Genomic DNA, 27,323 nt, shown 5'->3' on the forward strand with positions numbered 1-27,323 from the left:
TTTGTCTTACACAGCATCAGCACCCGTTTTTCTCCCCAATCCCATACGGGTCATAGCCACACTTGGAAAAGATGTGTCATTAGATTGCAAACCAAAGGCATCACCCAAACCACGGATAACATGGAAGAGAGGAGACCGGAGGATAATACCAAATAAAAGGTACAAACATGACCACTCTCAAATGAAAGTAACTTTTAACATACTGGATATCTTATTTTGATCTTGTTTATTAGAATGCATGGAGTTTTTAAATTGTTTTTGTGCATTTGTCCCTTTACATGCAACTTGCAAGAACCTCAGAGCTAATAGCTCTGCTTAGGATATTTGAGTGTGTAATGTGTGTGTCATCATGTTAAACTTAGAAATGTGACATATGTTCAACACGGTGTATGGTGTGATATGGTTGTTTTCAAAAACCACTGTAGATACATGTCGTGTGCACTGTGTACAGGGGCTCAATGTTACAGGCGTGTCTATTAGTAGGGTAGATTTCTACTCTTAATTATGATTTTTGCTTTTAAACAGTATATCACCACAAGCCTAAGATTATGTACAAGTATTTGTGTAAAAACTAAGATAAACATGTAAAACACATAATCTATCTTAAGTAGAGCATCCTGTATAATAATATGTTGTTAGAAGTGTTTCAGTGTTTGGAAAGAAATCTTTTAGACTTGACAAAGGATTCATTTCCACTTTTATCACTGGGAGAGGCAGCATACATTTTCTTTGAATAGTCGTAGATTTACAGTGCCGCAGCTCTTTTTTGTAATAGAATCTGATTTTTAGTTCATCTGTACAGTTTAGAGAATAAAATATTATGAGAGAAAGTTAATTGCTCTGTAAAATATGTATGAAGTCATGAAAAGTTTGTCTCCCTCGATATCTTTATATTGTTATTCATCCTAGTTTTATGGCATAAATTCCACTGTTATCATTGGAGCTCAGGCCCTTGAGGAATTGTCTACATGTCTTGTTGTAGCACATCACAGTTTCATTACTGTAACTGAAATAAAGTGTCACTGTTAAAATAAAACACCTTAGGTACTGGCAAAGCTCTGGAGACTCATACTCAACCCCACCTCCTTCTCAAGGATGCTGACAATTTAGACCACACAATTGCATTTGGAATTCACATGCAGTTTGATGCATCATCTTTTATGAGAAACATCTCTCCATTGCACCTAGAGGGGGCTGAGCAAGGCGCGGGTCTATCAATCAAACTGAGCGATGCCGCTGAAATTATCAGTCATGGCTGAGCATCTCAAGTTTTGAGTGAGAGAATGGAACCTTTGTTTATCGGCCAAGATTCAGCAGTCTGTTGAAAAGCCTCACAGCAAGGACAGCCAGTTGATAATCAGATCCTCAGTATGTGGCTCCTTCAAACAGGCAGGGACAAATCTTCCTTTCTCTAACAGGTGGAAGAATATTCAGGGATTAGTTTATCAGGACCGTTTCAGAGGTTAGTGGAAGTTTGTGCTATTTATTTCATTTTCGATTAAATTTAAAATAGTCTTCATAGGGTTCTTTTTGACATTTTTCTTGCAACTGATGGATGGGTCGTGATTAATGGCGCTAAGGTTTTTGTCAAACCTTTGCAGATGTTTTTCATATCACAACACAACCTTAATCTTGTTTAATATCTAACTTCAAATAAACTGTCTGAAATTGCTAATCTCTCCCCTCCTAGTAATATATAATTCACTATAAAGTGCGATCTTTAGATTTGTGAGGTGTTGTTTTTTTTCTTTATAAGCTCTACAATCAGTGTTTCACATTTACGTATAGATTTTCTCTTAACATATTCAGCGTTTTGATAATCGCAGACTCAGATCTAATTACAATTTGACATCTTATGCATTGCAACTTAAGGTCGCTATAGTAGGTTAAGCAGGTAATTGTGTGTTTGTGGGAGGTGCTGTTCAAATGGAGATCAATCTTGTGAGAGGACGATTTCTATCTGAAAAATCCAAAATAGAGACGAGGAGATATGCGTTTGCAGGTCTTGGTCAGAGTGACTCCTGTAAGGATTTTCTGCCATTTCCAATAGTAAAGAGTTTATGGGTGTAGAGACGTCCTATTCATGAAAGACCGGGAGGAATCGAGCGTCACGTTTATCTGGCATTGACAGCTGTGCTGACTTAATGAAGGTTTGTAATTAACATGGATTTCCACTAATGTTCAGGGCTTTTGTCTCTTAAATAGAAAGTATTAATCCTATTAGTTTGAAAGCACATGGCAGACTCATTTGAAATCTACAAACACTTTGTTTGAGAGCCAATCAGGAAGAGCATAATTTCACCATTTTTTTATTATTGCAAAATGTTTTCCACAAATAATTTAAATAGGTTACTAATTTCATATGTGAATTAGTATATTGTTGCAATCTGTTTTATTTCACTTCAGAGATCTTTCTTTAGATGAAGTTTTCAAATCCTATAGTTTAGCTGTGATCTTCTTATGTTTACATCACATATTCTGTTTACCCAGCGTTCCCTATCTTGTCCTTTCTGCCTCAGTGTCCTTGTCAGATGTAAATTTTTTTACGCTAATTGAAAAATGTCTCCTGGCTGCAGATTGCCACAGAATTGTGTATGTGTGGCAAGATTTTTTAGTCACGCCCTCGTGAAGATCCCCTTGCCAATTTTAATCACCTTGCCCATGATGAAAGTGCTCAGTGTTGTAAATGTGAATGCCAAATAATGTGAATTAAATTACGGCAAAAGACCGGAAAACCTCACACCCCCTTGTTATTTTTGACGAGTGAAATAAATTTTCTAATTAAAAAGAAAAAGTACGTGGATGCACCTCAGTTGCCAACTGGTGCGAGTTCATACACTTTTATATATCTTGCCTCAAAGGCAAGAATTTGAAAAAACAAAACTAACAATAATTTCAAAGTATTAACCACCTCCCCGTTTAAAATTAGATATAACATAAACATCACAAAGGAATCGGTTTGCCCTAGAGAGCAGCGTGACATGATCACAACATGGTCACAATGCCATACTTTAACATGAATCCTGCTCTATAGCCATCTGCTCACACACCTGCTCTCAGGCTTTTTGTATATAGTTACAGCCACAGCTATCTTATGTCAACCAATGCATTTTCCAGCTGTTATTTACAACTCAGAGAGAAATGTTAAAACCTAATTACTATTGTCTTTCAACTGGAGACGGGAAAGCTGTGGGATTGTGGCTGTTTCTTTTTGTGTCTCCGGTGTGTATTTAAGGAGGGCAGCTTGGTGACATGTACATCTGCATTTGACAGTTTTTGCTTTAGATACATTAAATGAACATTTAAGGTTTCTCTGGCGCTACCATGAGCAGTCTGTAAGATGAATGCACTATTTATGTATACCTAACAAAGAATCTTGTCATCTATTCTTATTATTTTACTTTGTGTAGTGTTCTCTGCAGATTTTGTACTGAAATGTTTCATCAGTGACTTTTAAATTATTCTGCAATTAGAATAAATTGCAGCTGATTGTGTTCTTTTAAAGATTAAATATAGCAAAGCATTGTAGTGGAATTGAAAGTCAGAGAAATAACTTTCTCTGTTCTTGACATCAAAACCTTGTCCTCATTATCTTTAAAAGCATTTCCCTTTAATCCTGTGCATGGTGGAGCTATTTAGTGGTATCAAAAAATCAAATTCATTTTCACATTTTTACTATGATTAATCTTTATTTCATGTGTTTATTTTCATAGTTTGTTGAAATTGAGTTATATAAACAACTTTAAGATGTAGATCTAGTTGTTAGTATTTCAAGCATATCTCATGAGATTGCATATGCTCTTACCGATAGTGAATGTTACTATTCTTGTAACCCGAACAACCCCAAAACATATAACCTCATGCTTGAACTTGTTATTTGAATTGTTTCTCATACCAGTATTGATTTTTGTGTCCTTTCTTATAGGATTATGCTGTTACGGAACAACACTCTGAAAATTGTTAACTCCAGCCGAGCGGATGAGGGGAACTATGTGTGCCGGGCAGAGAATCAGTTGGGCTCGGCAGAGATGACTGCCATACTGTGGGTAAAAGGTAAGTGATGCCCTGAAGGCCTTTATTTTCTGCCAAATTAGCACAAGTCGGCCACCAGTAAACAGTCCCCAATGTCATTTTTTCCTCCCCACCTTTGCTCGGGTGCCAGGGAATTTATTGTGCTTGCTCAGCCGTGAAGAAGGCCTCTCACATTCAAGAATCATATTACAAGGACACACTCTAGCAGTGTAATAGTATGTCTCATAGCTGCACTGCGCACAGTTTAGAACAGAGCTAACCAGGATATTTATCTGACAAAGGTGAGTGTTTTTGCCCAGGTTAGGCTTGGGTTCCCGTGATTGCTCTGCCTCTGATGTCACAGCTAAATGCACTGCCTTCCATTAGCCTGAGGTGACAGTGCAGCAGCTTTGTGCTTTCAGAGGCCATGCGTGTGGTGCTTAGCCCGAGCAGAGTGGAGGTGACTGTCGGGGAGAGTGTGGTGCTGAGCTGCAAGGCGACACATGACACGTCACTGGATGTGGCTTTCCAGTGGTTCTTCAACCAGAAACCAATCAACTTTCAGTATGACGGTGGCCACTTTGAATACATCCAAACAGTAAGAGCCCGAGTAAGAGCAATAGTACTATTAACAGCAATTTTAACACATTTGCTTTTGTTCCTATCTAACTATTTATCTCTGTCTATCTAATTATCTGCATAAATATCCATATGTTCTGTGTAAACAGAAGGCTTTTTTCCCTTTTGTTTAATTTTAATTTTTCCACATTCATTGAGCCTGTCAACCAACCTATTTAAGTTAATTTTCCTACTAGTATTCTTATTGAACCGAACACTTGTTACACCTGAAAAAGAATCAGGTCCGCCAAAGGTCAGACACCCTTGTGGTATCATCAAAGCGAGTCAATAAATAACCCATTTATGCATATCAAAGACAGTCCTTTTGTTTTGAATTTCACCTGTGAACTGTGAAAATGAGACACTGACTCATACTGGCTCAGCTTTGAAGGTTTATCAGGGTCACCAGTGATTTAGTATGAGAGGTAAGGCTATTGTCAGCTTTTCTTCAAAGCTGACAAGCTTGGCTTGGTTATGGCAAAGTCTAAGATTCTGCTCACAACAAGTACACGGTAGTTATTCCCATCTAGAGTTAATATAGCACAGTATCTCCTCTTTGACTTTTATCCTCTAGAATTGACCAGGGTATACAGGATCAATGATCCTTTATATGCGATGTACCAGCAAAAGCAGAATATACACAGAAAGAAATGTAACCTTTGGCTTCCCTCAGCTACAGGACTGTTTCACTAACCTTGTCTTTTCACCTTCTTCATATTTATCTTTGTTATTTTTGCTGGACCGCTTCTGACCTCTATGTTTCACTTGTTTGTTTAGGACCAGCAGATCAATTGATGATCAATAGATCAATATATAATTTTCTGCCTCAAGGTGCAACATTTTTATACAAGTTAATTTAGTTTTGTGTTTTTTCAGAGGTGCTATTTTCCCTCTCTGCAAAAAAATAATTGGTCACCATAATTGTGACCAACCATAAAATGTTAAAGTTGAAAACAAATCAGCAAGCTACTAGCAGGGAGTCCTGTTTATGTCACTATTCCTTTATCAACAGAGGATGTTAAAAACACATCTGCCCTGATATGTCCTCTGCCACAACCTGTCCTCTAGGGAGGAAGTATTTGCAGTGACAATTCTTTACAGGCACAACAGAAGCCTGGCTGATGCATGGTTTGTAATTTTAATCAGGTTTCCTGCTAAACAGCTGCCTGTAGACTTTGAATTATTCCCAGTCTTGCCTTAGGCATTTCTCATTTCAGCAGAGAGAAAATACGGGTAGCTGAAGAATGTAGCACCAAGCAAGCACCTGAATTAAACAGGAATTTTTCAAGCCACATGAGCCTCTACAAGATGTAAAGGAATCACACTTTTTGTGTCGAGCACATTTAGGCTTGCCTAATACCTAACTTTTTAATGCTTTCCTTTCCCAATTGCAGCAGTCTTCAACAGTGGATCTGATGATTAGGAACATTTTGTTGAAGCATGCTGGGAAATACGGGTGCAGAGCCCAGACCAGCGCTGACACTGTATTTGCAGAGGCAGAACTTCTTGTGCGAGGTAAGCTTGTTATCTGGCAGTACACTGTGACGTCTTGCGCGCTCTTTATTGCTGGCGACTTACTGCTTCTCTTGAACTAATCCACAACTGCAGTACAGAATTACCGTATTGCACACTCTTGGAGAATTTAGTCCAAGTCACTGTGCCACTTGGCTAGCTTTTAGGTGAACAGGAACATTGACATAATGAAAAACTATCTCGGTGAACATATGGGCATTGGGCACATGTGGGCCCAAGACAGACTTTCAAATTTAGTGAGCCAGTGCTTTAAAGCTATTAGTAATTCTCTGAAATAATGTTAACAATTTCTTGGAATCTATTAAATTAGCCCAATTTGTTACAAGTGCAGCTCATCTGGGAAGTTGGTTAATTACAGTGATCATTAGAGATTTGCTCCTGCTGGGGACAATTGCGCCAAGACTACTTCCACATTATTGCCCCTTTTTGATCATTTCTACTAATTTTACATTATCATGGTGAATGTCCTCAGCAGATGTTGCATCTGCATGAACAGGTTTGCTATGTGCTGTTAAATAGATTGACTGAAATGTCTAGTGATCAAATGCGTTGGTTATTTTTTGATTGTTGCTGAAAATTGCCCATGCAAGTTCTGGGCTTTTTGTTTTTTTTTGACTGTTGTAATGACACATTAACGCATTGTCAGGCTAATCATCATTTTATGAGTGACACTATTTAAGCCTCATTGCCTGGGGAGTTTTCATGGGAGATGGCAGGAATATTTATAATGAAAGCAAATCTATGTCAAGTTAAGCTTTGCCTGTTGATTGTCTGTGTTATAATCGGGCAATACTTTAATATCAGTGGTTGGTGAGTGACACTGGAATACTGTTGTGCAGGTAGACTCAAACTGTTAGTGTTGGGGTTTAAAGTAAACCTCGAATGTGTTTCATTTTCTCTCATATATAACAATTATAATTTCATAATTTCAAGTAATGAAGTCATCTTTTTAACCTTCAGCTAAAAAAATTATTACTACGCTTATATGTAAAGATGTCACTGAGTAGGGATGCTGTGGCATTAATATGGTCATCTCAGGCTTATAGCAGTAACCCATACCAGTTGTGTGACATTTTTGACAGCCAGCCAATCAGAGGGGAGATAGGTTGAAAGAAAGTTACTCTTTAAGGGAGAGGAACTATGAACAGAAACTCCACTAAAACCCAGTACAACAAAAATAGTTTTGTTTGTCGTTATTTTACTTCTTTTTTTTTTTCATTTGACATTGTGGATTTTTCACTTTTATTAGAAAACCTATGGTGAGCAATCAGACAGGTAACTTGGGATGAAAAACGGTGGGGGGATTTGCAACACAGCTCCCTAGAAATGAATTATTATCTGTGCTATTATTAGCAGAGTATGTAAAGTATGCAATTTAATATGCACCTCTAGTTATGAGCCACAGTTTAATATGTTTTCATTACAGCTGACAAAACAAAACAAATGCATTAGTTAATAACAAAAAATATAAAACATGGTAGAGAAGCACGAATGCATCCCCCGGACATCATTATAGGTGGATATTTGTCATGTCAACTGCACATCTGCAGAAAGGATGGTATTTATTACTGGCAATGGCTAGCATGTATCGTTCACATTAATTTTGAGTTGATGCAGTTATTTGCATGCAGACTTCGGTTTTTTATATATATAATGAAAATATCTTTGTTTCCAAGATACAAAACATCTACAATTCAAATTGTTATTTTAAGCATCTGCATCATCTGCAGATACAACATTTAAATACCATATACTATTAATAAGAAAGGACATAAAATAAACAGTAAGTTGTCTCCTACCTGTCAAAGCTTAAGCTGCTAACTAGCTGTAGCTAATAGAAATCAACTCATTCACTGCCCAAACACTGGCAAAACATTCCATATAGACGCCTATGACAGTAATTATTTGGATCCCACAGTGCAAAGAAATGGCCCTTGCAGTGTAGCTTTCTCATGGGCACTTTTGGGGGGACACAGTAGATTGATTTTCACTGAGCGCGCCACCTGTCTGCTTTTTCATTTACAGCTGTTCCCTCTAGAGTCCTTAGATGTTTGCTTTAGCTGCAGTATACGTTTACCTCTGAAGACTTAGGTAAACATATGTTCAGCTGTATTAAAACAGAGGAAGGCCTGCCGTCCAGTCACGCTGAGCAGAACTGGCAATTCCCTCCAAAAATCCAAAAAGGAAGCGTCGCTATCCCTTAATCATCGTCAAATCCTTGGCAATGAATCTGTGTCAACCTGCATCCTGCTTCACTTTAGTCAGTTTAGTATGTTGTGTTCTTGTCTGGTGTCTGTTTGTGTAAAGATTACAACAGGGAGCTGGTTTTGTCACCATACACGCACAGCTGCATTTCCCTCCTAATGCTTCCGCAGTTGCATCCATTAGTGTATCTAATTGTAACAGCCCATAATGAAAACATCACAATGGGCCAGCTTAAAAATTGATTCAAACAGCAGCAAAGATTGATGATTGTTTGGTTTTTTCCTTTTTTGCGTGGCCATTTCAGAAGCGTTTTTTTCTTTTAAACTTTCAAACATGTTTTATCTGTGTCTCCTTTTTCTTCCACCAGGCCCCCCCGGACCACCTGGAGTGGTGATAGTGGAGGAGATCACAGACACCACAGCCACTCTGTCGTGGACACGTGGCGTCGACAACCACAGCCCTATCAGCACTTATAATATACAGGCCCGAAGCCCATTTTCATTAGGTTGGCAAACTGTCAAAACAGGTAATCAATAAGGAGCAAATTGCAGCCTGTAGATCTGGGAGGTTAATGTGAGGATATATACAAAGGTCGTAATCCTGCCCAAAGTTCTATACCAAGATAGAGAATCAATCCAACCTGATCAAGGTTACTGTTTTCAAGAGAAACAAATACAATTTTCTTTGGCAATCTTCTCTTACTTATATTAAAAATTTGAATTCCTCGTTTTAAACAGTTGCTATAGAAAAAACTATGAAAACAGTGCTCTCTGATGCCCATGTAAACATTGCCTTCTACGTGTGAGATTTTTAACAGTAGGAATAGGATACGATAGGATAAATAAGAAGCAAATTGATCGTATTCACTGTTTCATTCATTCAAGTGTTTGAATGAAGGCTATGCCTAACAGAGTATGAAGTCACTCCAGTGCAGTCTGAGTTTATTTTAGTTCTAGTTTATCTGCTTGTCCATGTGAGTCATGAATATGCAGCTGAACTTACCTCTACGTCTCCTTGCACCTTGGAAGTTGGTGAATTTGTTTCTAGATAACCTGGTTAGCAAGTGCATTTTTAACTAACTGTAATATTAAATATTAAATTTTTTAATTTTAGAAGGCTTTAAAAATGCTCTTGTCGTGTATAGTAGTACAATTAAACAAATCACAAGAAGATATGTTAAAAGTCGATATCTATGAAGTTGTCTTAGGGTAAAATTAACTATGGGGATCATTTATGTCAAGTTTTAAACATGCTTATTTTTTCCAGTAAAGTTAAAATGAGACTCTGTTGGAATTGACTATTTTTTGAAACTGCAGTTTCCAACAAAATAGCACTGTCATATCCCGACAATGCTTATGGCTTTAAAAAAATACTGTCTTACCAAGTAGTAGTACAGTAGTACAAGTTTAAATAAGAACACTTATTAACTAATACAACATATTACCCTTCCCTCTTGCACTCATACCACTGTTCTCAAAAGGGTAATTTCATTTTGCTCCTTGCCTTGTGCGTGTTGAGCAAGAGTCACTTCATCTTCCTGCAGACACTAAGCGAAGGAGGAGATGTGGCTGATGCGCCCGTTTGTTTCAGTCTTTGAGGCTGGTGCTGTAGTGCGACAGCTAGTCGGTCTTAATAAAGAACATGAAACACACTTTTCTGTCATTTTCTAGTTGAATTCGGCTATTGTTCAGAGGTGCTCAGCAGAAAGTAATTTGAGCACATATCAAATGTCACTGGTGTGAATTTTAGTCAGTGTCATGTCAGCAGTAAGTAGGAAATTAACCTTTTGGGCTTGAATTATAAAACCGATCTATGTTCATTTAGTAAAAAACGCACTTTCAGTGCTTAGAAAGAAATCCTTTTCTTCTGTAACTACATGGAATAGCCATCAATTACTATCACTTAGCATTAAAGAATGAAGGCTTGCTAAGCGTCGTGTGTAATCCATCTTAATATGGCGTGTGATAATTATAGCAGAGTTTAAGGTGTGATAATGATTCATCCCCACAGATATATAAATCATACTTTGTATACCCTCCTCTCACATCATGTCTGTTCAACTACATTTAATTTGATAAAGCACAATTAGGTCTCTCTGATATATTGTCAGTGTTGAACTTGTTAAGATTAGCGTGAAGGGGATTGGGTTTTTAGCTCCTGCTCCTTACAAACAGAGTTATCAGCTCATGTTTGGAGAGCAGCCTGCTTGACAGAGTGATCTCATCGTGAGCCGCTGTGAATGATAAGAGTGTAAGCTCCACTGCTTTAGAGACCTCTGGTTCATTTGTGACATGGATATGCTTTCAGTCAATGTTTGTTTGTTATTGCAGGATCAATATTGACAACGCTTGATTATGGCAGTGCTGAAGCAACTAGATTAGTTGCATTATCTCCTTGTAATTCTATTCTAAATACATTCATAAAATCAGATTTTTTTTCCTTTAGTCTGAGGCTGTAATTTAATTGCATTGGTTTGTTCTGCTGAAACTGCAAAAAATGGTTGAAATCACCTTCACTCTGTAACGTTTTAAGCTGTTGTTCATGCGTCAAAATGCCATATATCACCTTTAAAGCAAATTGTGTAACATCACCACCTGCTGTGAAAATATAACAAGTCACAGTGAATCTGTGAGGATGATAAAGAAGTTGTACAGTCCATAAGAACAAAGGAATCTTTTGTTGGCTCAGTTCACACTAGTTTTTAACTGAAAGGCAGGTTAAAATCTCCCAACACTGACATTTTGCATACAGGCATAAATTGTGACCCTTTTTTATGTCATTCTACAGTTTGACAGGATTAGATTTAAGAAATGTTATGCACAGTATGTTTTCATATGTAGACTATGTCAACAGACTTTGTAAAAAAAAAAAATTTGTAGGCCACAATCCAGGCTGTGTTGCTCTTCCAGATCTGTTCCACTTCTTGCCTGTTTCAGTGGCTTTTCACAGTGAAACACTTACTTAGTTGCATGATTGAAGTCAAAACCTTTGATTGTTTGGCCATAAAAAAAACCTCTGGCCTCTCCTGGTTGCATTTTATTTCTGTTTATTGCATGCTATACTATTCTTTGGAGAGGATTTTAGAAAAGGCATATGATACCTTACTGATTTATTCAATGTGCTTTCCGCAAACACCTTTAAAGCGCTAAGCTGGCACTTAGGGTACTTACCTATTATATACTGTACATAAGGAAAACTGAAGTGCTATAACTGCAACGTTGTTCTGAATAAATAAACGCACAGGAAATACTCTTGTGTGCAGACCCAGAGCCAGTGACAGGAGACATGGAGTCAGCCATGGCTGTGGAGCTCAACCCCTGGGTGGAATATGAATTTAGAGTGGTGGCCACCAATGCAATTGGGACCGGAGATCCTAGTGCACCTTCGAGAGGAGTTAGAACTAAAGAAGCAGGTAATACAGATTTTGACAGACATCAGCTGTAAGAGCACAATTATATTTATTATAGTCAATTCAAAATCCAGTTGATAACTTATTGCTGTTAGAGAGCTTAGCTGTTGCCCCCATATGCCACTTCAGAACCATGTTGTATTCCCACTGTTTATGTACTCTATTTTAATTGGGGAGGACGTTGAAAGTAAGCTGCTTATGAATGTGAATTTCAACAAGTCTAGTGTTTCTGTAAAAGCAGCCAGGCTTTTAAAGCCCCAAGGCAACAACACAGCAAAATATAGCATTTACGGTGAGCAAAAATTCACTGTGCTGCTTCACTAACTGCTCATTTTCCGTCTACAAAATGCAATAATTATAAAGGTCAGTGGTCATTTCAAAGTGGCTTATTTAATCTGTCCCATCTCTTCAGCGTAATTAACAGACTAATAGCTGTATCTACGCACAGTTGTGGTAATCCATCCCAAAGTTACAATACGTGATCTAAATGTCAACAAATAGGTTCCAGTTCAAAACACAGCACTGGAAACCTACAATAGCGCTCACTTTGATTGACAGATGTTTCAGTGAAGGCACAGCCACCAAATAAGGTAGTTTTTTTTTTTTTAGCTGTTTTCTGATGCTTTGACTATAGTTTTAAAAAAGGAGATTTTGTAGTCAGTGTTAACCTCTCTGTTTTCCACAGTCCCATCAGTGGCACCATCAAACGTTAGTGGAGGAAATGGGCGCAGACATGAACTGGTCATCTCGTGGGAGGTAGGTTTTCTGTCCAATTTCATTCAAGTTTGACAATGTGCAAAAAAAAAAACCCGTTGAATTAAATGTGTTAAAGGCAAATCCCTTAATTTAAAAATAATACTTCTCACGAGCACAAGATCCAAACATTGGAATTCCTCTGAGACCGTATAATCATAAGCAGAAATAGCACATAAATAACATATAGAAGGGTTTTTCTTTGAAATTCAAGATGCTAAATATATAAACATACTCCTGTTTTTACAGAATCTTATAAAAAGCTTGTCAATGTCTTGAGGCCAGATTGAAGATAGAAGAACAAGGAATAATGACTGCAATAATCAGTGCAAGTCAAAGTTACCCTGATAATAAATGTTACCCCAAAAGGATTTAGAAATACTAATACCATTTTTATTATCTTATCTCCGATTACTTTTATTATCTGGATTCATAAAATAGTGCCTCTCGTTTTCTCTTGTGACCCTGTAGAACAAAGCAGTGCCTCTGGTAGTGGAAACCCACATGCATAAAGGCACATCATGATGATTATTTTTAGGATCATTTACATGAGTAAACATAAGAAGACATCTATAGCCTGTAAATATTCATCATTTAACTTGAGGAAGTATTACTCACTAGGATTAAAAATGTGATAATGGGACTCTGTGTAAGGAAATTTATCATCGCCTAGACGCGTCTGAAACAGCATGATGAGAATCAGTAATGTAATCCGAGAGTAAAAACGAGCCCACTGCAAGAAGGTTTATTGTAAACATCACTAAGTACATTTCTGACTTTATTCACTGTTTAACAGTGACTACTAAAAAGAAAAAAAATGCGTATCATCTAATAATCATGTAGATGTTGCCATCACATGAGCTGCATGTGCTGCTCATCCTAAAAAACTTCACTTCCTGGGAATACTTGTCAGACATTATTAAGGAGGATAAAGCATGGTTGATGGATGACGGTAGTCCTTGTGGTTCTAAGCTTGAAGGAAATGGTCTGATGGTTTCACGATACACAGATGATTGCATTCGTTTCCAGTCAGTTGCATTCACTTGAGGTGAGATGCGATGACTAGCTGCAGTAACGCTCGCTGTGTTTTTAGGGACTTGCATTTGATTGTCATGCTATTCCCAGAACCATCAGCGGGAGATCTAATTAACACATAGACAAAAGTTTCAGCAGCTCGAAAAAATAAAACGAGATCTTAGAGAAGTTGTGACTCTTGTATAGAACAAATTAATAGTACCTGTGATTACACTATCCTGCTAATACAAGGTTTTACATTTCCTTTTGTAAGAACCAAGTTTGGGATACAGCACTGTGCAAAAGTGGAGAGTCAACTCTCATTTCTTTATATTTTCCTTGTGACCAACCAAAATACACAAGAGAACATCAGGAGAGACAGGAGGCAAAGGAATACACAAGCTAAGAAATATAGAACAGAAACCAAAACACCAGTAGTCATAAGCCAAGAACCAAAAGGAAAACAGCCCAATAAACAATAATATAGAATCAAAACACTGGGCCACAGGCCCAGGACCGTGACAGAATGGTGTCAAACATGAGTGTGTTTTACCCACAATCAAGGCTTACCTGCTGAGAGCGCAAGTGTCGAGTTCACATAAGTTTTTATCGTTTCCTTTTGTGAAATACAAAGCTCTTGAAACCTGAATTATTTATTCATTGTTCATCTGTCCACTTTCAGCACATCACAAAAATAACACATACAGTTTCTTATCATGGCATTGTTGCTTTTATTGGCCCACTACACCTTCTGTGTGTACACGTTATAAAGTTTCTAACAAGCAGTGTTTCCCAGTGTCAAGCCACAAATACAGGCATTCACTCCAAAAGTTATTAATCAAACACCTGACTGTTGCAAAATACCCAAACCTGTTTTTTTATGTTCACCAACCTTTTCATTTTGATTAATTATTATTTCTCCACTGATAATTTCCTCAAAACAAACCATTCATGTCAGTTTCCCCCTTGTGTCTCCATTCACAACACCGGGCAACCAGGGAAAACAGCTGCACACTCCATCTTCTTCTGAACATGTCTGGCCACAGTAACACCTGGAGGTGTGCAGTTCTAATTACAGTCCAGGTGTGCATAGTCTGTATGCTTGATTGCAGCGATGTTTTGGAAAAAATGTAAATAATGTTCCTAAAAACTAGAAAATGAATTTTGATAACCCTAAGTTATATATTTTTTATATAAGAATACACTTTTATTTCTACTTCCATTCTACATGTGGCACGACAGTGGGACTGATTTGCAAACCAAATACAATTGTGCACTGTTGCATAGAGAAGACATAACTGTAAGATTATCTATTTTTTTATTGAACACCAGAAACAAAGAGGTAAACCACATTTAACTATACTACCGTGACATAAGCTGTAGCACTACAGAATTCTTTCTCATCAGCTGTGTCAGGTGTAGGTGGTCAAAAGCAGACCAAAGTGCGCTTTTACACCCTAAACTCAAAAGTTCTTGAAGCTTGGGCCCTCGGTGTGTTGCTGATTGAAAAGAATTTCTCTACTTCTTTGTTGCTGTAACTTACTGCAGCTGTCATTTCCAACAAACACGACAGTTTGCACTACATACTGGAAAGTTCCTCAGCTGTAGAAACAAAGATAAAATAACCCAGGTGGTGATGCACTGAACTCCAAGGCAGCATTGACCCTTTTATTAGGAAAGGCAAGGGAGATGCACATTATCTCCCTTGCCTTTCCTAGAGGGGTATATCACATAGGATGCCATGTGAGCTGTGAGGGGCTCAGGTGAACATTCATCATTAGGGCAAAGTGACCTTTTTCCATTTAGACACAGAGACGTGGGAGACCCATCTGCTGTGATATACTGGATGATTTTCTCTGACTTTCATTGAATTTATACTCAGATATGGAAAGTCATTGGCCCACTGGGACAGAACAGTTTTCCTCAGGACCAACCGTTGAACTGGCTGTTGTACAAAGGCAGAACATACACGAGATAACAGACTAAACATCTGTCTACAGTCATTTCCAGCACATGTGCAGATTGTGGTTATAAATGGCTCTGCATTTCAACATGTATAGATGATGTGTTGGGAGCTGTGGCAATATTACCATGTTTATTACAAGCTTATTATTAACAGTGGCCAAGGAGTGGCTCAAGATCATAGCTCATTGCATTTTAAACAGGGTTCTAATTTAGCCTTGAGAAATTTGCTTAAACATCACGGATCTTAAAGTTAGAGGGCGCAACTTGGTAATAATTGCAAAAATTGCTGACACGGTTCAAAGACGGCCAGCTGGGCCATTTACTACACAGAGCTACATCAGTCTGGCAAGTGATTAAGATGTACTGAATTTAAAATTTGGTCCCACCAGAGAGGCGCAGTAAAGATTAACCTTGACTCTTAGCGTCATTCTCTCTAAATCCAGAGGTGTTTATGAAAATCTGTTTGTAATCTCAAGCTACAATAGTTGTAGAAAATATAATAAGTTTCACAACAAGTAAGCGGGATATTAGTATGAACCATTTCCAAGTGGACAGCCTGGCTCTCAGCCAGATTCAGGCCAATGCAGCTACTGAATTGCTATGAGCAGAGCTGAGAATTTGCAATTGAGATCAGCTGAAGGATACATTAACAGGGGACCAGTGAACAGATGTAGAGGCAACTGACAGTTATTCTTGTAGTTATTAAGTATGGGAGCCCAACTGCCACTGGGAAGATAACCTTCACATCAGGAGATGTGCACCTCCATGGCACATTATGGGGGATAATGTCCATTCCAGATGGGATGCTGTTTGGTGGTAGACCATTTCCTATTTATAACTCAAGAGTGTCATTAGCTTGGCTAGTATAGCACAATGACATCCATCTTATAAATACCATAGCGCCCCATGTTGAGGGACACATAAAGCTCATAAAATAACGATTGATGCTTGGTATGACACAAAAGCCTAATAAAGAGCCCTTATGAGTCATGCGTGAATTTAAATAATTACAAACAGCAATTTCTTGCTCACGATTCTCCTCATAAGGTTTATAGCTGTGACTTTCGTTCACGCACATCCATGATCTGAAGAATTAGGTTCTTCCACGAGTGGCTCAGCATAAAAGTGAGAGCGAACATTATTCAGTCTCCTCATTTGTTTTCATTCAGACATTTTCTCCAGTCAGATCAAGTCACTTGTGAAGTAGCGAGCCTACAACAGTGAAAAATTTAAGTGCTTCTTCAAGAATTATATTGTCTCTCTGCCAATTTTGAGGTACAAGAATTGGTCACCCATCAGGAAGTGTGTCAGTTTTCGAGAGAATCACAGCACAATGCTGAGACACTTCACTTTGATACAGTAGCCTCCTTCTGGTTCTTGGCATTTTAAGTAGTTTTAGCTCTACCCTATTTGTTCTTGCTTCTGCTAAATGCTTTTGGAAATAAATCAAGACTCTGTCAGTGATCAATGGAGATGGATATTAGAGGAGACGGAGCAGGAATGTTAGCCCTTTTTGGCAGTCAGGGCATGTGTGCGCATGGCAGTTCCGCCTTTCCAATCATCTGTGGAAAGTTGTCAGAGCCTGGACAGCCATGGTGGGCAGGGTTATTAAGCAGGATGAATGACTAAACAGTCTCTGCAGCTTCATTCAGCCATCTCTTTAGAGGCGACTGCGAGAGACTGCTTTTACACTTGTAGCCAAAGGGAGGACCATTAGTGATGCCTCCATAGTCCCCATCACTGAGCCTTAAGACTTACCTCAGTTCAAACTGTGTCCACGCTTATCTGTGACTATCTCACATCCCAAAGTCTTTCTGAACTTAACTAGCTAATTTGTTCACGCTGTTTTGTAAAGACCTGTGTTCCTTGGCATCTCTTTCAAATCTCTGCCAGCCGTGAGAATAATTTTGATGGAAGCTAATTCATTTCCACTGATCATCCCTGTAATTAGGCAGTCACGGTGATTGGTCATTGTCGAATGAAATGTGAACTACATCTCTATTCCCACGCAATCCCCCTACAGACTAGATAGCTAATGCGGGTGATGCCTTCAGGGGACTGTATCACTCTGAAGCTTATGCAAATCAACACATTACAGCAAATGCAGCATACTTGCCAAAAACAGGTGTACAGGTGTTTGTCATTTATTAAATTTAGCCAAAGATTTAATCCCTGCTGCTCATATTTTAATTAGATTCTAGCTCACTTAATAAATTGGCACTTGATTTGATTAAGTACAGAGCAGCTGTGGAAGACACTTCCCAGTTTCACCACTATAGGAAAACCACAGATAATCACTGGAAACCCGTGTCCCCAAAATCCTCCTGTCAGACATGGAAAGATAAATAGCTACATAATGGGCACAACTGAGCCAGATATGATTTGTTTCCATTGCTCAAGACTGACTGCATCTTTATTAATACTGGCAGACAGTTGCAGTAAATGGGTAGGAAATTGAAAGCTGGTTAAACGGGATTACCGCAGAGGAGAAACTTCTTTTTTCATTCAATGAGATCCTTGCTTTCAATGATGAAGCTGTCCAGATTGGAAATTGTGAAAATGATGCACTTTCAGTCAAAGAGTTTAAGTGCTGCTGAGCTGCTTTTGTATTCTTATACCAGTGAAATACACTCCATGGTGATTGAGTCTCCTCTTTCTGTGTTTTCAGCCTGTATCTGAGGAGTTCCAAAATGGTGAGGGTTTTGGGTATATTGTTGCATTTCGTGCCAACGGGACACGAGGGTGGAAGGAGAAGATGGTGACTTCCGCAGACTCTACGATGTACAAATACAGGGACGAGACCTTCCCTCCTCTTACCCCCTTTGAAGTGAAGGTTGGTGTCTACAACAATAAGGGAGATGGGCCATTTAGCAAAGTTGTCATCATCCACTCTGCTGAGGGGGGTAAGTTAATATTCATGGTTGTATGAATTTTAAAGACAGAGGAGGAGTTGTTTTCTCCATTAGATCTTCACTGTTGTTTTACAGAGCCAAGGGAAGCGCCGTCTGATGTGAAAGCTTACGGCATTTCTTCCTCAGAAATTAGAGTGACTTGGAAATCGCCCACGCCTGGTCCTGGAAAACCAAGAGGATATGAGGTTTGTATAAATTATGTCTGTGATTGTTTCTTTGCACACTTTTGGTGTGTGACATTTTGTAAAACGTTCTCCTTCTTGCATTTTTCTGTCCTTAATTTCTATTAACAGGTCAGCTACTGGAAGGATATGGAGCTGGAGGAGTCAGGAAAAAAACAACAAACTGTAAAAAATGAGACATCGATGGTCTTGACAGGATTAGAGGGGAACAGTGTGTATGCCATTACAGTAAAAGGCTTCAACAGCATTGGCCAAGGTCCTGGCAGTACTGCTGTCACAGCCAAGACCAGGAAACCCCGTGAGTACAGCACTGACACTAATCTCATAATACTATATATGGAATACAGGCTACTTGTTAAGTTTGCTTGCCTGTAGAAAGTGTAGTAATTGACCTAGTTGGCTGAAGCTCTCTTTTAAAGTCTTTTTAAATTTGGACTTTGGGTGTTGTGTTATATCCATAGCTCCTGCTCAGCCACCAGCCAACCTTCACTGGCTTCAGGAGGGCAACAACGTGTCCTTAAGCTGGGACCCCGTGAAGGCAAAAGACAATGAGTCTGATGTCATCGGGTACATGGTAATGATCCATCCTTATATTGTTCAGTTACATAAAATCTGGTAAATTGTTAATGCAGGGAGGAAAAGTTCCCAAACAAAGTATCCTATCCTCGATTTTGCTAAAGATTGATCTCAAACTCTCCTCGTCTCCACATGAGTAGCCGTGTTTATAGTTTATACACTGTGGCAAATAATTATTTGATCCCCTGCTGAATGCGTATGTTTGCTAACTCGCAAAGAAATAAACAGTCTTTAATGTTTATGGTCGTTTCATTTTAATGGAGAGAGACGGGATATCAACGAAAACAAAAACACATTACATAAAAGTTGAATAATTATTAGGATCAAATAATTATTTCCCCGACTGTATCTTAGAGAAATGATACCTCTCGAAAAGATTGAAAAATGACCTATGATACACAACTATATAAATGCAATAGGTATTACCATTACCTTCAGCAGGGTTTACATTCAAACTACTACTTTCTCATAAAGAATAGCTTGCAGCATTTCTACTGACCTAGTTTTGTAACAAATAAGAATATATCTGCAAATACACTTAGCTTATTTGACCATTTTTTTCTTTCATAGGGGTCTGAATGCACTTTTAGTGTGATATGCGGGAAAAAAAAAAAGTGAAGTAAACCTTCAATGTGCATATGTAATGCAGGTGTTACTGAAACAGGAGGGCAGAGGCCACAACCAGGTGACAAGAACCATTAACCCTTCAACCATGCTCTCACTGCCAGAGGGTGGCACTTATGTCATCGAGGTGCGGGCGCTCAGTGAAGGGGGAGAGGGAGCCTTCAGCTCCCAAGTTCGACTTGTCACTTCCTCTGGTAAGCTGGAAGCTGCTTAGTTGCCTCTCTTCTCACTCACATTACATGACCTCTGAAATCCAATTTCTATGCACAAGCTGTTTTCTCTTTGTAGCAATCTTATGTCCTGCCCTTAATTTAGTCACCACAGCTGTTCAGCGAGCCAAGTTTTCTTTGGCTAATACTGTTTTAATTACCTCGCCCACACAAACCTTCCTACTCCTGCACAGCCAATTAACTTCTAAGCAACAGAATGAACCGAAACTTTGCAGTGTTACGTGTGACCAGCCAGATTTTAAAGGCAGTTGCAGTTTTCCTCTTTGTCTCTATATTCCACCACTCATTTTCCACCCTTCAGGAAAAAGATTATTTCCATGCAGCTACACGCTCCCGATATATAGACCACTATATTGAATACATAATTTAGCATTAAAAAAAGAATTCATCTTTGTATTGACTCTCCTCTCATCCACTTGCTTTCCTTAGGTGTCCGAGCAAAAAGCAACCAGTGCTCAGTGCACTGCCTGCCACGGAGCCTAACATGGACTGCGATCCTCCTGGTTCTTCTGGTGCCTTCAGCTTCCTGGTGAGGCCACGGTGGTGTCCTCACTTTCATGAAGGGAGCCACCAGTCTTCTGCTCCCTTTTTCTCTCTGACTGCCTGCTTGCTTCGGCCTTACCCATCTCAAAGGGCCTGAGGTGTGCTGAAGGGGTTTGATTCTGCCAGTTCACATGCAGCTCTTCAGAGTCCCTCCTTTTCAATTCAGTTTTCTTTGAGACATTTGAGTTGCGCCATTCTTTCCAACATCACAATAGTGTTGTACTGTAGTATACATTATGTGGAAGGATTTGTTTAATCACTTAATTTAACATTATGTGTTCCTCTCAATGACTGGCATCTAACTACTTCCAGACGGCTCCTACAGCTCCGGGGCTCTACAGAGCATGAACAATTCCTTGAAAGCTGCTGTGGTAGTAATACAGGGATCAGCCGACCTGTTTCTTTTCATTACTTATCTGCATCAATTTACCCCTTGGCTGCCTAACAAGCAATGCAGCAGAGGCTCAGTAGAGATAAGTGCATTGTTTTCTTATTCACACATTGAGGAGAAAAAAGTTTTTTTTATGGAACCAAGAATCTTACTATTTCCAGACTTGCTTTTTGTACATTGTGTTACCTTTAGAGAAAAACAGTGGTGTGTGTCAGCTATGTCAAACTCTGTTTTTTGGTAGCAATTAAGCAATGCTTGGTGATACAGTTTGTTAACTGTTGGATGTATGGAAGTAGGAAACAGTGGTTTGGGTACATGCTGTGCCCAAACACATTAATAGACAAAGATAGCTCTGTACGGACTCCTGGTGTCAGTACAAATAAATGTGATGTATATTTTTTAAATGATTGTTTTTGGAATTTCTGACTTTCAGAATGTCTGTTCGTATAGGTGTGTGTGCGTGTGTGTCCGTGAAATAACTCTAATATCCAGTAGCTACACCCAAGGTATCCAGAAAACCATCTCTGAACACAAAAATGACACAAAAGGTCAAACATTGAAGCAGACGGACTACAACATCAGGTGCTCATCTTCTGATGACTGCTTCCATCAGGACAACAGGCCATTCATTCACATATTTAAACTAAAACTCAAATCATATAGAACCTTGCTGAGCTATCACACAGGTTTGCATTTTAAGGAGTCTTGGCCATGTGTCATGTAAGATATGGGTAGATTAAATTTCACATGCGTGGCATTAGAGGCCGCAAAACTTTGTGTGATAAAAGACACTCTGCAGAGCCAAATAGGACAGCATCAAGAGTATCTCTCCTTCCTCCTGGGCTTCTCTCTTGCCTTGTCTGCAGTAAAAGCTTATCTTACAGGGCAGAAATCCAAATGAATTTGCCTCAAGTGTAATTAATGTTAGTATGGAGATCTATAGTCCTAAAGCCTTCTTGCCTGAACCGACCTTTTGCTTCCTCTGCCTCTAGCTCTGTGGACTCTATTACAGAGTCAGAGTAACCTGGCTCACCCGCGCAGGTTCAGACAAGGGTGCTGGCTCAACCACAAGAGATACGACCACACAGCAGAACAGAGGACGAACACTGCTCCGAGCAGTGTCTATCCCATAGATACTCTTCTTTCGGACTTCTCTGTTTTGGTTACGTTCAAAAGGGGAGGATGGTGAGAGTGGTCTCCTCTTTCTAACTTGTACATCATTTCTGTCTGTAGTGCTAAGCATTAAGCTGTTTAATGTCAATGGAGGGGTTTTGTGGTGCTTTTAGCCTGTTCAATGATGTCGGCTCAAACACATGCCTCCACACAAGTGCTAATGTACCAACCTTTAATTATTCATGCAGCACCTGACTGTGTTGGCGCATCTGATTTATGATAATGGATTATGTATCCAGCAAGGGGACCCATTTGGTTCAGAGAGCCAGAAGCTATAGTGTCAGCAATTAAAACATGAACTCCCCCTAGGTTAATGTCAGTGTGTGTGTGCATGCATGTGGATGTGTGCAGGATATACTGTGCTTTTTAGTAATCTACAGTATATTCAATGGTAATGGGTCTAATGCATATTGCTTGAGATTAAAAAAACAATATTTTTGCTGTTTTTGATGACACTACTTGTAGTTACATTTTGTATGTTAAAAATAAGCTGCCATTACTGTAGTATTTGAATATTTTTAATGACTTGGCCATAGAAATAGACATAAAAATATTACCTTAGGTACATTTTTCTAACGTGTGTATAACCTGGCCTACCTGTCTGTAGTGTGACTAAAGGAGTCACACTACACTGGTTTTGATTGAGTTAGCCACACACCGACTAAAATGTCAAACCGAAAACGGAGCAACCTTGCTCCGAAAACAATACTTTTGGAATTTAAATTTCAAAACAGATTGGATGATTTGAAGCTAGCATGCCACGTGTAAAGGTTGTCCCCTTGTCATTCTGAGTTAGCTTTCTCTGACACTTGCATCATGCACACAAGGAGAGTGACTCTGCTGTGTCAAAAACAGCCTTTCAAAAAACAACCAGCCAATATCTTCATACTGCCGCTTCATGCATTCCCTACTGTCCTTCCATTTTATAAAACTTACAGAGTCAAGTATTAAATTGTCTTTGCAGAGTTGTTGTTCAGGGAATCGCTTTGTGATTTAGAACTGAGTGATCCCTGTGACTTTGCTTTTGAGGCAGGTCACAGTTTAACACTCGTCCTGAAATTGCCAGAGAAGAACTGCAAAGAAGGGTCCTCCAACAGATGCAGCCGCTACAGTAAGAGGTAAACTGTAATATCATACAGTAAGAGATTTTCACATGCACTTCCATGTTTTTTCACTTAAAAAAAGGTCTTAAATCATACAGTTTTGGACAGATTTATCATGGGAATATGTTTGTTTTCTGAATCTTCTTTTAGGACAATTAGCAGATGCTACTAAATTGAAGGAAATATTTGGTTATTTTTACAGTAGTATGTTTTTACAGGCTTATATGTGATATAAATCTGATGTAATATAAAATTGTATATATAAATCATTTATTAGCTGTTGAGTCTGCTTTACAGGTCACGCTGTATGTTTTGGTATTTAAATGTAAAAATATTACTCTTGGGACTTCTGATTCTGCAAGCTAATTTGAATTTGTTATTCGAGGTTTCTGTGATGTTTGGATTTTCAGCCTATTGGCCCCCCCGGCAGTGACAGGAATGGCAGAGAATGAGAATTAGGGAAGAATGTGAACAGAAGGATTAAAGGAAGCGCTTTGTAGTGAGAGTCAACAGAAAGCATTGTATTGCATCAGTCCACTAATCATCAAACACGATGTCTTTTGTCCTCTAAAATCATCTTCTTGACCATTTATTCTGAGGAAACCAAAATGCACAGTATGTGCAATATTTTTGACCTTTACATGACATAAAATTGTTTTCCTATTTTTTTCTTGCATCATAATTTATTTTCAGATTGTTATCCTTCCTATTAGCTGTAAATTAATGTCACTTGGTTTGCCGGTTAAGTCTCCAGGTTAAGTAATGTTAAGATATTTGAACAAGTGTTGTTCAATTCAGAATTCAAAAACAAGTACAAGTGTAGTGTATAAAGTATACCCTCTTCAGAACTAAACCCTGCCTGTGTGCTGGCAGATGGTGTACTATTAAAGGGGAACTTCTTGAAATACGCCAGTTAATCTGATATACTGTGAATCCTCACTCATAAGAAATTAAAGCAAAAGGGCCCCGCAGTGAGGCCTCATTAGGGAGACACATTTAAGAGTAAATCTAAGAAGCGAGATGACAAATCTGGTTGATTAAACTTTCTTCTTGTTCTTCACACTTTGTGTTTTTCCTCTGTTTCTACTCTAAACATTTACCACTGAAATATAGTAATGAGATATGGGAAAATGTCTGGCGCTTGCTAAATCACATGATGTCTGCCTACAAATAGTTTCCAAATATGATGTCTCATGCTGCTCAACAGAGAAAAAAATCAACATTTCCTAGATTTTTGCCTGCAGGTGTATTTCCTTTCAGGAAGTAAGAGTCACATATGGTGATTTGTTTATACAGATCTTGGAATTCAGCCAAATCCCTGCAGATTGGAGACAGTGGTGATTCAGTTTTGGAGATCCGAGCTACTTTTCTCAAGACCCATTGTGTGAGGAAATATAATGGGATGGATGTGTAAATCTGGGGATAAGGAAGGAGCAGTCTGTATAGGAAGATTTAAAGGTCAAGCAAGAAAGCAGTCAGCTTAGTTTAGACCTCTGCCAAGACCTTATAATCTACCCAGTTAGCAGTTACTTTCACAATTGCACTGTGCAGATAGCTGAATATATAAAAGTAGACTAAATTTGACCCAAAGGTGACACATGCATGAAGGTCAGGGGGTCACCAATTTCATAATATCTGTTTCTAAGGGAAGCAATAACAAACACAATGAATTATCTATAAGAGTAATCCATGACACATACATTGTTGCAATGGTCTAAGGGTAATAGTGTTCATGAGGAGTTTTGTGCAAGTTTTTCAGGACCAGTTTGAAGCTTGGTTCAAGCACCCTGAATAAATATATTCAGCTACACAGTTTTGTTGACCTTAAAGTATCTTAATAAGATTGTGGTTCTGTTTTCAATTTGCTCATATCTAAAGTTGTCTGTAACTCTGTATGGCACACTGTCATTAAAATTTCACATTAAAAAGTAACATCGGGCAGAGGTTAGGACTGATAGGAATTCAGCTATTTAATCTAGAGGCATTTCACAATATTCTTTCTTACTTGTGGATTTAGCATGATCTGAAATCATTAAAAGCATATATTATATGCCCCATAGAGCTATGTTCAAGTCAATCCAGTAGGCATGCATGAAAGTACTTGACTGCCCAGCAATCATTTTATAAGTTCTTAGTTTAAACCCCAGTTATTTTATTTCTCGTTGCTTAAATAGAAATGAAAAGTAGTTTCAGAAAGACTCTCAAAAATTAAACATTTTAAGGCTATAGGGAATGTAGAGTGAATCCACACGATAATATCTAATTGTTTCTAAATTGCAGAACAGAAAAAGAGCAGTCATCACTTCCTTTTCAAAGAGGTAACTATTAGTAGTAGTATTTTTTTTTTTTCATTGGCCATCAATGGGCCATTCATTAAAACTACACAGGTGACATTTATTGCTGGATCTGTGGGATTAAACATGTTGAAAGTTCTACCAAAAATGATCTGAAATGTATTGTTTCCTTGTAAATTGTATGTAATTTCATTAGTATAACCTTCTGGTTTTTTGTCTAGGTTATGGGTATAATGTGCTACTTTTTTACAATCTTCATAGTAAGTAGATTCAAAGATAATACCTAATGTTTTATTCATTGCTTTTAGAATCAGATGAATCAAAGTCCTATCGGTGTCTTTAATGCACTGGCTTCTTTCCTGATTGAACTGTCCTGTCCTGCCACTAAGACCTTGCTGCAGCCCCCATTCTCTATTTTCCATGACAGAAGGAGACAAAGGTAAATGTGGGGTTTATCCTTGGTCTGAAGTCTGGCTGTGCAAGAGAGCATCCAGTTCATCGCTTGGCCTTTTACTGCATCATTGCCTACTTTATAGTAAAGCCAGGTGCAGCGAACCTTTCGTAGAGCTGACATATTGCCTGATTTAAAGATTCCCTGGGTAGCAGGCCACAGTAAAACCTGGATCAGTTGAGGGAATCTGAGGGTTCCTTTAAAGTGAAATTAAGTCACAAAACAGTAAAGAGGTCACACTATTCTGCTTCTTTTTGGTATTCCTCCGTAAGTTTAAATTGGCTGGATTATCTCAAAGCTCCATATTTGCTCATTCTGCTGCTGCACTGAAACACGTGTGAATTTCCATGACTGATAGAATAAAGTTGAATCCGTGTCTGGCAGCTTCTTTCTTCATCTGGCTTGACTGAAATATTGATTTTCAAAAGTTTCACAATGTTCAAATCTTCAGTGTACAAATTGCTCATATATTCAGTTATGGAACCACTTGAGGAAGGATTTCAAATAATTTCATGTTGCACTTCTTACTTGAGTGACTGTTAATTTCATCTGGATATTTGAAAAATGAAAACCCACTACCCCTTGACTGCACCTAGAAATTCTGTCCATAAAAAAAATCAGAGTTGTGGCAGAGTTCAACACCCACCAGGAACCAGCCTGACTTGTTGTTGGAAATGTGAACTAGCATCTCGATGTTATATGGGGACTGCATAGCCCATAACAATAGCCCATACTCTGAAAGCAACTCCTCAGGACACAGGTCAAATGCCTCCTGCATTCAAGCTTGGACTCTCCAGGTGGACTCTCCTCGTCTGTTCCCTGGCATAGACCTTCACATGGAGGCTGAGGAGTGTGAACTGCTAGAAGTTGGAACACATCCACCAGTCCCCATTCTTAAGGTGAGAACCAATACCGTGGTCCAAATTTCCATGCAATGTTATAGAGGTGTGTCACAAAAAGAGGGCACATCATCCATCCCGTGGGCTCTGCCACCATGGAGTTCTTTAACTACCTCAGGGACTCTTCCCACATCCCCAGAGTCTGCTTCCTGAAAGTGTAAGTGGATTTGAGGAGAACCTCAAAATATTCTTTCTAATTCCTAACTTTCCTTTTAATTGCAGACAACAGCACATCATCCCAAATGAATATAGTGTGAGTACAGCATAGCTTCACCCTTCTGAATCACCTGACAGTTTCAGAGTCACTACTAGGCTAACCAAAAGTTTTGCTCCACGGCCTCAATGAACTGCTCCCACAACAACGTTTTCAGGTTTTGTTTTTTCCTGTTTGCAAGAGTGCTAACCACTCTGCCACACTTGGCCTGCAGGTACCCACT

At 38.8% G+C, this 27,323-nt stretch overlaps 1 protein-coding gene across 6 annotated transcripts in view; it reads left to right on the forward strand.

The window, feature by feature from the left end:
- Positions 1 to 21,349, forward strand: part of cntn5 (contactin 5) — a 114,980-nt gene extending 93,631 nt beyond the window's left edge. For 4 of the 6 annotated variants that reach the window (XM_082503530.1, XM_082503535.1, XM_082503533.1 and 1 more), the window contains 13 exons: positions 15 to 159; positions 3,926 to 4,053; positions 4,434 to 4,621; positions 6,024 to 6,144; positions 8,735 to 8,893; positions 11,630 to 11,779; positions 12,462 to 12,532; positions 18,177 to 18,411; positions 18,496 to 18,605; positions 18,714 to 18,900; positions 19,064 to 19,176; positions 19,828 to 19,996; positions 20,462 to 21,349. In XM_082503530.1, the coding sequence (XP_082359656.1) occupies positions 15 to 159; positions 3,926 to 4,053; positions 4,434 to 4,621; positions 6,024 to 6,144; positions 8,735 to 8,893; positions 11,630 to 11,779; positions 12,462 to 12,532; positions 18,177 to 18,411; positions 18,496 to 18,605; positions 18,714 to 18,900; positions 19,064 to 19,176; positions 19,828 to 19,996; positions 20,462 to 20,565 (1,880 nt within the window). In that variant the 3' untranslated portion in view covers positions 20,566 to 21,349. The remainder of the gene's footprint in view (positions 1 to 14; positions 160 to 3,925; positions 4,054 to 4,433; positions 4,622 to 6,023; positions 6,145 to 8,734; positions 8,894 to 11,629; positions 11,780 to 12,461; positions 12,533 to 18,176; positions 18,412 to 18,495; positions 18,606 to 18,713; positions 18,901 to 19,063; positions 19,177 to 19,827; positions 19,997 to 20,461) is intronic. The other 2 variants (XM_082503532.1, XM_082503534.1) reach the window with 1 other exon arrangement.
- The last annotated feature ends 5,974 nt before the right edge of the window (positions 21,350 to 27,323 follow it).

Source organism: Aulonocara stuartgranti, assembly GCF_965226115.1.
Source record: "Aulonocara stuartgranti genome assembly, chromosome: 14".
Lineage (NCBI taxonomy): Eukaryota > Metazoa > Chordata > Actinopteri > Cichliformes > Cichlidae > Aulonocara > Aulonocara stuartgranti.